Source organism: Melanotaenia boesemani, chromosome 7 (assembly GCF_017639745.1).
Source record: "Melanotaenia boesemani isolate fMelBoe1 chromosome 7, fMelBoe1.pri, whole genome shotgun sequence".
Lineage (NCBI taxonomy): Eukaryota > Metazoa > Chordata > Actinopteri > Atheriniformes > Melanotaeniidae > Melanotaenia > Melanotaenia boesemani.
The window spans coordinates 25,657,050-25,667,212 of NC_055688.1; the positions used below are offsets into that span (position 1 = coordinate 25,657,050).

Here is a 10,163-nt window from a genome sequence, read left to right on the forward strand (position 1 = left end):
CAGTGCAACATACCACAATCTCAATACTAACATTGAGCTTTAAATATGAACAATAAGATTAACAGGATTTAAAAAGGTTACTCATTCACAAATTATCAAACTTTCCTGACAATGAATTTGGGGAAAGGGAAATGAATAAAAATGCCCTAATTTATTTCTGCAGTAAGATGCATAAGGCATGTTTCTTTTAGTTAAAAAACAAGCACAAGTTAAATTTGCAGGAGTGTAATGAGCAACTTAGACTGAATGAATCCAATTGACAAAGTAAAAATGTCATATTAAAAATTAGTCTCAAGTTGAATCTGGTAATGAGGACACATGGGGGGGTAAATTGCACAGACAGATCATTGCATATCAAACTCAGGGGATACATAGCTTTTATCTGAGGTTTCTTGTAATATTGTCTTTCAATTTAGAATTCAGTTTCACTATGGTGTGGCTGATAATACTGTTCAATCTCTAAATTTACATCATGATTATTTTACTCATTTGGGACTGCATCAACAAAATGGTACAGATTTCAGGACACCAGAGAAAAGGTTGATTTTCTCATTAACCGGTCAGACAGCACAGGATTGAGACCACAGCAGATGAGGAGGTAGCAATGGTTTTCAGCAGTTCAAATTTAATACTTTGTCCCCCTTTCTCTACAGAAACCCAGGTAAAAAAAATCCCCCACTCTCATAAAATACAACAGCAGCAGTTACCAGTAAAAAAATGAAATGCAAAAAAAAAAAAAGAGAGAAAGCATAAAGGGGAGAAAGAGTGAGAGAGAGAGAGGGTAGGGACATGATGAGGCGAGAAAGGAAAATAAATCTTCTATGTATGGAGCAAGTCCAAAATTCATCTTCAGACCAGGTTAGGGGCAGCGAGACATCTGGGAACTTGCTGTTGTGTTCATTCAAAATGGAGGGGAGGAGGGAAAAAAACATGAACCAAAATGAGTCAAGTCCAATCCAACTAGGGGAAGGAACCAGCACTCTAAGGCAGGGATTTATTGAGGAAGGGCTTTCTCCCTCTCTGGATGAAAGAAAATCTCACTCCTCTTCAGCCTGTGTGATGCATTTTGTTGTGTGTACAGATGTAATTGCAAGTTTGCGTATGCAACAGGTAAATTGGAAGGTGTGTCTGTCATATATATGATCAACACAGTTGCCCCTCTCACTTGCTGCAAGAGAGGTGGCATTTTTTCTTTCCTCATTTCTTCATTCATTCCTTTCTTTTTTTCTCCCAATATCAGTCCAAGACTACCTAGTAGTCATCCAAATCAAAGAACTCGTCGTCCTCTCCTTGGTACTCCATGCCCTGGAAATCCACCCTGTACCGCAAAATACCTGTTGAACACAAGAATGATTAGTAGTATTGACTGAGTAACACAACTACTAGGCAACCTGTCGTATTTTGTAAGACAGAAGCAGTACAAAAAGAAGAATTTGTATTAGAAAAGCAAATTCCTAAAGGGTTATTTTATCTGAAGCCATTTTTTTTTTTTACAAATGAAGTCGTAACAATTTTCAAGATAATCTGCTAAAAATTAGATCTGGACTTTGAAATATTCTTTTATATGTGCACTTCAAAACAGCTAAATTTGGTGTTCAAATATTAAAAATATTATTGTAAAATCAGTGTGTGTAGTCTCAAAGCCTGACAATACCCACACAGTTTAACACTAGCAGACTAGACTTAGATACATCCAAATGTGTACATGAAGATTCCAAATTAATTCACAACTTTAAAAATATTTTTCATCTCCATTAAGTTAGTATGTGTTAGTAGTTTGGCTTTCATAAAGTTTTATTTAAAAAAATTGGAAACAAAACAAACTTAAAAACATTACATATTTTCCAGTTAGGAATGGATGGAAAACCACCCAGTTTTAATAAATGCTAGAGAACTGTGGAGCAGGTGATGTCAAAGGTTCATCTGAACTCAAAGGGCAAACCAAGCATTTGTGCATGTATTCAGTCTTAGTACCAGGCTTTTGCAACCTGTTGTGAGAGACATCTTGAAGATATTTCATTGAAAGCAACGGAACAGCTAGATACAAATTCTACAAGACCTAAACTAAAGTCAATTCTTTGAAGAACGCAGGTAGGAAAGCCGTAGTATGTCATGCCCGCTACATACCTAACACATCTGATGTCACGACTGCACATTATCACATAAGTGTCAGGTAGTTTCCCATGTTCCAATCCAGCAATGGATGAGTAATTATATAACTCACTCCACATAGCAGGGGGATATTGGTTGGAATTGTTTTTGTCTGTATTAATTTACTACTTCTCCTATTAGTTCTCTTTCCGTGATAGGAACTATGTGGGTAAATGTAATCTTGCACTTATCCACTGATATTCTAGGCTTATTGGGTCACTAGCTGGGTAATCGCTGCAAAAAATCAGGATCGAAAGTAGGGATTTGCCTCTCTGGAACATGTCTGAACATTTTCAGGTCTGCAATGTGCAAGTCAGAACAGCTTTAAAGGTCTATCATTTGAAAGAGGGAATTCTCATTCTTTTTAAATAAATGAGAAATCATTACACCTTTAACAATTAAGTGCCTGGTTGCCCTTAAGATTTTAAGATGCTTATTACTTCCTGTCATCGAGAGTTTAAGAAAATAAACAGCAAGCAAATATAAAGAGCAATTGGGTCCAACTTCACCTTCCCAATTGTACACTGGCTATTTGTAGCAACAGAATTTTGAACATCCATCTTGAGCTACAAATAAATATCTCCTTCCAAAATTTTGATACTTGGACAAACATATCCATCCTACCTCTCAACTTCATTTTGAAAAATAACGTGTCATAACCCTGTTGTAAACAACAATGTACCCACTCACCCCCAATGCCTCCAAAGCCCTTGACAAACTGGGACCCCTCCTGGCTCTTGTCTGTTACTATTTCCAGCGTGGCTCCAAATTTCTTGTAATTGTTTGCAAACCATTCCAGCAGTGGCATGCTTTCGATCAGCTCGTGCTCCTGCCCCGTCTAGAAACACAATCAAGAGTCAGAAAAGCATGGTGTCAACTCACAGGTGTATGCATATGTTTATTTATAGTACTCACCTCCTTGTCCGTGAAGTGAGACTTGTCTTTTTCCTGCTCTGGCGTCAAGTACAGAGTCTTCTCATCTGAAAATTCAAGAACACACACAAAAATTCTAGGATTAGAAATGCACATGTACAACCTGATATTTTACCTGTAGTACAGATAAATGTGACTTGTGTACCATTCTCTGCTCCATTGCTCTCTGCCCCATGCACACGAAGAACATAACGCATGGTATCTAAGTTCTCATAGACTATGAGGATCTCCACTGCTCCCATTTCCAAGGCTTTGAGTGTGTCCTCCACTCCAAAGCAGTACTTTCCAGTATCCTGACTGATCTCATCAAAGTACCGCCCTACAGAAGAGATAACCATTAGTGAAAGCTCTACAACAATTAGCTTGTTTTATAAGCATTTACAACTTTAAAAGGGATCAAGAGGCCTCACCTATAAGTTTCTTCTCTTGGATAAACTTGACATTTGAGAGAACCTCTGCTGAGAGCTCAATTGCTTGATTGAAACCATTTTCACCTCCATAAGAGATGTCAACCAGCTTCAGAACCTTGGCCTGTAACCTCTATGGAAAACAAATATATCAGCAATGACATTACAACATATGGGCATGATGAAATATTTGGAGTCAACAAAAAATACAGTTCTCTTTAGATTGTCGTTACTACTGTTGATCCTGTAAATATGCCATTTTAAAAAGATGCAGAATATAAGTAGTTCTTTTTAATCAATGTGTGTCAAATATTGGGTTCTAATATATGTCAGGACAGACCACAACTGAAAAATATACACAGTGAATGAATATGCATTAGCCATTGTACTGCACTTGTACACAGCATAAGGTTAGGTAAACAGTCGCATATGAGAAAAACATTTAACTCGAATTTTTTTTTGGAAAACAAAAATAAATTTTACCTACATGACGCCTATGCTATGTACTTTCTAAAATATTTTATCATATATAAAGAATTTCACATTCATTAATTACATGAAAAATGTGTCTAACTTAGTATGCAGCACATTAATAGAACAGATGCAAACTTACTGGATCAAACATGTCTGACTGGCTGAGTTCAGTCTTGAAGTCAGCAGAGCCAGCCAAGACCATTCCTGCCACATTAACTTTGTCATTGGACACAAAGAGCTGGACAGCGGTCTCAGCTACTTTTCTTACATAATTATGCCTTTTCTCCATTCTTAGACGAGCAAAACGCAGAGCAGACTGTCCTCCTCTGCCTGAAAGAGAAAATGGATAACAGACAAGGTCTTTAACTTTTTGTGTGATGGCAAATCTAAAAGCTTACTACTACAACTACTAATACAATGTAATATTTGACCAGTTCTCCCTTGCATGTAGATCAAAAAAAAAAAAAAAGTGATCACTGTGGGTCAGTACCGTGCTTCTTGGGTAGGTCCACAGTGAACTTGTGCAGCACCTCCCTGGTGTTGCCCTGCAGTGTGCCAAACAGTGCCCCACTACCGTCGATCACAATAAAGCCAAACTTACTGTCGTCAGAAAGCAAGGCTGTCAGTGCCTGTGTTGGTGGGTAGTGGGGGAAGAATGGAAATGAGAATGTGAAAGACAGCAAGTACAATAAAGACTGCAAAAGCTTACAACCCAAGAATCCTCTCTAAAGGGAGTGTAGGCGCAAGAAAGAAAGCAAAAGCCCTCACCTCAGTGTGGAACTTGTTGTCACAGAGGTACAGAGAGGTGTTGATTGGCTTAAAAGGCTCAAAGTCGATATTGACTTTCTTCTCCTTGCCTTCCTCTGTCACAATGGTGCCACAGTACACAACTAAACCATTGGGTGGCACTGATTAAAGAGAGAAGTAGGAGCTAGATTAGACAAGCTTTAACCCTTAATTCATACACAATGTGTAGGTTTTAAGAAAATGCTAAAGATGGTTTGTTTGCTGCATTGAATTTTCTGAAATGTGAAAATTCTTTAAAGTGTCTGAAGTAACTTATATAAAAATACATTTCAATAACGTGCAGGTAAAAAAAAAAAAACACAATAACAACAACAAAAAAGCAAGTTTTTAACTGCAATACTTACCCTTGTTGTAGAGTTTTAGTCTTTGCTGTACGGAGGTGATGGCCCCAAGAACAGAGAGCCTGTTAACTCGACTCTTGATGTTGGAAGCAGTGCCAAACTCATCAGCCAACATTTTGGCCACTCTGGATATCTGGTCCTTGGGAGGGATGATCAACGAGATCATACTGGTGCCATTACTGAGTGGGGAACAAGAGGATGTAAAGTTACCATTTTCAAGAAAACATATGCAGCCAAGAAACTATGAGATGCAATGTATAATAAAAAAATGATCATTTATGTCCTTATTTCCATGACACACCCAGCTCTAATTCTTCTATTATGTAAACACAAAACCAGCACCGACAAAGTATCACCTTTACTATGTTTAAAATGCTGAGAGAAAGTGGTCTTTCAGCTACACACTACATAATCTCTGCCCTTGAAATCAGGGACTGAGTTTAAGTACCAAAGTTGTCTCTTCATTCACGACCTTCTAAAAAGACAAGAGCACGCCAGTAGAGCTTGACACTGCACACAAAAACACAGGCAGGTAGCAGTGGCTCAATGAATGTAGGGCAAACAGTCAACTGTGTGTGACATGGCAGGCGTGGGAACACAGGACGCAAATTCTGCGCAAAACTAGACGACAAGCTGTCGCAGAGCAAGCACTACACCAATGCAGCAACACACACATTTCAAATGTCGGGTTTCATAGGTCAGTGAGTAAAAATGAACCTGTCAAGCAACATCTGACGTGGACTCGCTTTCTCCTATCCATTTTGATCGGGTCAACCTTAAACGTAAGACTGAGGTGATCGGTTGCCATGAGGTGACCAACACAGTGAACCCTTTAAGGAATTCAGTTTTGTCATACAATCTACCTGTACAACGCCATAAGAAACCTGATTTAATGTAATGTAATATGTCTTAACAAGCACATGAAAGTTCAGGTGCAAGCTAGTCGGCCGATCTTTTTCATCATCGTGCGTTTTTGTTAAAGACACCCATGGCGGCCTCAGAGATGACGTCTGTTAGCGGGATGCATTAGCACCAAAGCTAGCATTACCGCTCCTAACTCTGTACCTCAAGTAGAACCTAGACTAAATGTTCTGTACTGTCAGTCGTAGTACATAGACGTGAACAAAACATAGCAGCCTCCCATCTTAACACATTATTTCTGACCACACTGTATACGAAACGCGACGACAGTTAGCACTTAGCAATTAGCTGATAAAATAGCAGTTAAAGCTAAGGTAAGCTAAGATAGCTAGGCTAACCACTCCCAAATTCGGCCCCACTTCTACGATCTCCAGCTGTTGCGGCTCTCCACATTTACACATTCCATTTACAGACGGAGGTAATACAACTACTACAACTACAAGCAATAAAAAAATAATCACTTACCCACGGGCAGCTTCCAAACTTTTGATCAGCTTCTTGATTTTCCATATCTCCACGTTCCTGTCCGCCGCGCTGGGGTCGTCCGCCATCTTTCTGCTGTAATCGCTTCAGCACCTGAAAGACGTAAAATAAAAAGAGCAAAGCATACAATGAGCTACCCTGGAAACATACAGACTAATATAAACAGTCTTGTTAAGATGACATTTCTGGTCTAAGTAGCTGGACTAAGTAACTCTCCAAACTGCTGGCGGGGTGTCCGTTACGGCACCTGACCAGAGCTAGCAGCGAAACTGACCGTAACGGAAGGGCTCTAGTCGGGCTGCTTCAGTTAGTAGAGAACGCGGAGAATAACAGGCCTTTGGTCTACCAGGCCCTAGCGTCCACCCTGTTCTTATCTAATACGACCTACTTTCTTAGTATTCCACTGGAAACTATATGAAAACCAACTGCCAGCTTTTTAGACTTTTGGTATATCAGAAAAAACGGGGCCTTTACATTACCTGCCTCGGACAACGCCGCTCCTCTCCGCTCTCTATCTGCTACGTTATGTCTAGTCGGTGGTCCGAGGAATGACGTTGCTCTCCCGACCGGCTCCTCTCTCCGCACGCTGCGCGTGGTGCTATCGACAGGAGATCACATGTGGGAGGTGGTCAGAATTGTGGCGTTCACTTCCTGGAAACCGCATAGAAACCAATGACATCTCTTAGTCGCCATGCCACTCAAAAAACAAACTTTAAAGCTGATTGGACAAAATCCTAGAACGTCAGCAAAATTGGGTCGTCGTCTGGTGGTATATGGAACTTGAAGTTTAAATAGTGAAACTCACGCGCTTGCGCGAATTTGGCCTATAAAAAAGGAAGAATATTATTTCTACATTTCTTTTGCTGAATTAGTACTACTTTAAAGTGATTTTTTTTAACACGTACCTTCCCAATTTAGTTATTTTTTTCTAAAGAACATTAATAAAACTGAGAGAACCACACGTTACCTTCTAAGGCTGTGTGGTTTGAAGCAATTCTCACACACAATTCTCACTTTAGGCAAGGAAAGTTTATTTGAATAGCTCATTTCACGGTCAAGACAATTCACTGTGTTACATAAACATTAAAAACATTACAAAATGGACATAGAAAGCATTAAAATGTAGTAAACAACAGCAACAAATTGTAAAAATCGCAATGGATGTTTCCACAAGTAGTGTAGCATTCTCAGATCCTTCTGAGAGTTGCTCCCGTTACTCATCCAGACTGAAGATGTACTGGCTGAAATGTCTGTATGTTATCAGGTGATTTTGATGATATTTCTATGATTTTATATGTGTATATTTTATCTCTCACACGCACTCCTTGTCTCTCTGTTCTGTTTTATGTGCGTTTTTATATGGACTTCAGTCTGTTTAGGAATAAAGTTGAATACAATCATTCTAAAATAATATATTAAATAAAAACCATTAAAAGCAAGATAAGTTAAAAGTTACTGTGCAGATTTCATGCATTGGCGCATGACAAAAGAAATGTTTTTAACTTGGATTTAAAAGTGTCTACAGTTGATGAAAATTTAATCTCCAATGGCAGTTTATTCCACTTAGATTCAGCAGTCTAAATTTCACCTTCTGAATCAGAAAATGGAAGATGGACAAAAGGCAGTAACAGTTTTCTAGAATAATCAGTAGAAAATCTTATGAAAAATCATTAGAGGAAAATTTTAAAATGTAATTTATTTGAAAATATGTACCAAATATTACTGAGGAGATGTCAGCTTATTATGAATTAATTTTACATACTGTTGTGATGCATCAACCAGGGGCCTGAGGTGTCTCGGGATTAGTCTCTCCATGATCTTAATGACATGAGAGGTCAGCGCTAAAGCCAGCTATGATGTCTTCCATAGTTCAGTGGTGGCTGGCAACCGGGGGATGGGGGAGTAGGGGGCAGGAGGATGTGTGGAGATGCTACAGGAATAGTTCATATCACATCTACTACAACTACACTGATGGGATTAGCAGTTTAAAAGTCAAGTAATGCCTTTTATGTAATAATTGAATAATTTGATGCCCTACAGAGAAAAGCCAGGGTATCTTACGTTAGGCAACCAAGTGATTTAAAATGGCTCTGATGCTGAGGATTAAGACAAAGATTGCTTGTGATAATGGGCGAGCTTGTATTATGAATACAGTGCAAGAATGGTGCGGTTGAGGTTGTGTCATAACAATTACTGAGCCGGTCGTGGTCATATTAAATGGAAAATAAAGATAAGTTGTTCTCTTAGTTTTTCTTTTAAATAGTAAATAAATTTACCAAAAAGAGCTTTAATTCATAACTTATACATTTAGCTATAGGCTTGACTTGATCATTGAACTGAAAAATGTGGTAAAATAGGACTTTCCTGAGTTACAGACATAATACTCCATCAATACTTCATCAACATTTGGGCACATTGAAATTTAATTCAGAAAATATTTTTCTTCAAATGGTTTTACTGTCATCATAAATTAATACATCAACTTCATTAAATCATTCTATATTTAAAAAACAAAACAAACAATATAATGAATAAGTGAGAGCTGATGACATGTCAGTGAGGCTGGTATTTTCCCCTTTTCATGCAAGATGCACAAGGAGGCAACACACATGCTTTCCTTTACAGTAGTGGTGGGTAACCCTGGTCCATGAGGGCTGCAGTACAGGTTTTAGATGTTTTCTTGCTCTAACACACCTAATTCAAATCAAATGGATCCAATAGCTTATCAAGTTCTGTACAGTGACTCGTTAGTTTGAATCAGGTGTGTTGGAGCAGGAAACAAACCTACAGGACTGCGGTGCTCAAGGACCCGGGTTACCCACCACTGCTTTACAAGGATCAAACAGTCATGCCTGAACACATTCATACCACAAGATGTCAGTATTGGTTAATAGGAAAATGATTGGCTTTCACAGTATATTGGCTATTAAAACTGGAAGGTGCATCAAATTCCCAGAGTTGAGCCTCTGTCTCTCTGAGATTCTCAGTGGAACATTCAGAAACAGGTCTTCTCTTGTTTGTTTGTCAAATTGTGACATGTTGTTTGTTAGACATTATTAAGTTGCCATATGGTGCATATTAGTATCTTTGGTGAATTGTGACTATTTCTATCAGAACAAACATCTGTGTGAACATAAAGCAACATGTTCAACGATCATCTGAGCAATATTATTATTCTCCAGTGAACTGGAGAAGTGGGAGGAGGTGGATTGGTATTTCTCACAATCTTTTGGTACTCTCAATAGAGTGCTACATCATGGTGAAAATGTGATGAAGCATTTTGTGCAACTGACTGCCTCTGAAATTTTCCAGCACTTCTATCAGTGCCAATTCATCACCATCTGTCCACCATCAGAGCTGTAATGATCTGTCGCCTGGCAATGGATGGTCCTTGCTGCGCTATACTCTGGCCAGGGTGATTATTTCTCATTTCACCCAGTTTTCACACATGAGAATGAGCAGAAAAGGTTTACAAGTTGTTAAGTCACTCTCTTTTTTATTTAACCCAAGCTAATTTGAGAATAGTAATAGCAATACTAAATGTAGCTGACACACCAGTGTTTAATATTGACCTGTGGTTTATTGTTGTGACAGTTTTTTCACATTTGTTTCATTTTTAATAAAGCAGAGCCCCTCTTATCAATGT

The 10,163-nt window shown here is 38.7% G+C and overlaps 1 protein-coding gene across 1 annotated transcript; it reads right to left on the reverse strand.

Moving 5' to 3' along the window:
* Positions 1 to 605: 605 nt before the first annotated feature.
* On the reverse strand, positions 606 to 7,153 carry etf1a (eukaryotic translation termination factor 1a). The gene is made up of 11 exons (XM_041990249.1): positions 6,997 to 7,153; positions 6,500 to 6,610; positions 5,117 to 5,292; positions 4,734 to 4,873; positions 4,456 to 4,594; positions 4,105 to 4,295; positions 3,495 to 3,624; positions 3,230 to 3,403; positions 3,067 to 3,131; positions 2,842 to 2,989; positions 606 to 1,334 (listed from the first exon to the last, which is right to left on the reverse strand). The coding sequence occupies exons 2-11, from the start codon at positions 6,583 to 6,585 to the stop codon at positions 1,252 to 1,254; spliced, it is 1,332 nt and encodes a 443-aa protein (XP_041846183.1). The 5' UTR covers positions 6,586 to 6,610; positions 6,997 to 7,153; the 3' UTR covers positions 606 to 1,251.
* Positions 7,154 to 10,163: the final 3,010 nt, after the last annotated feature.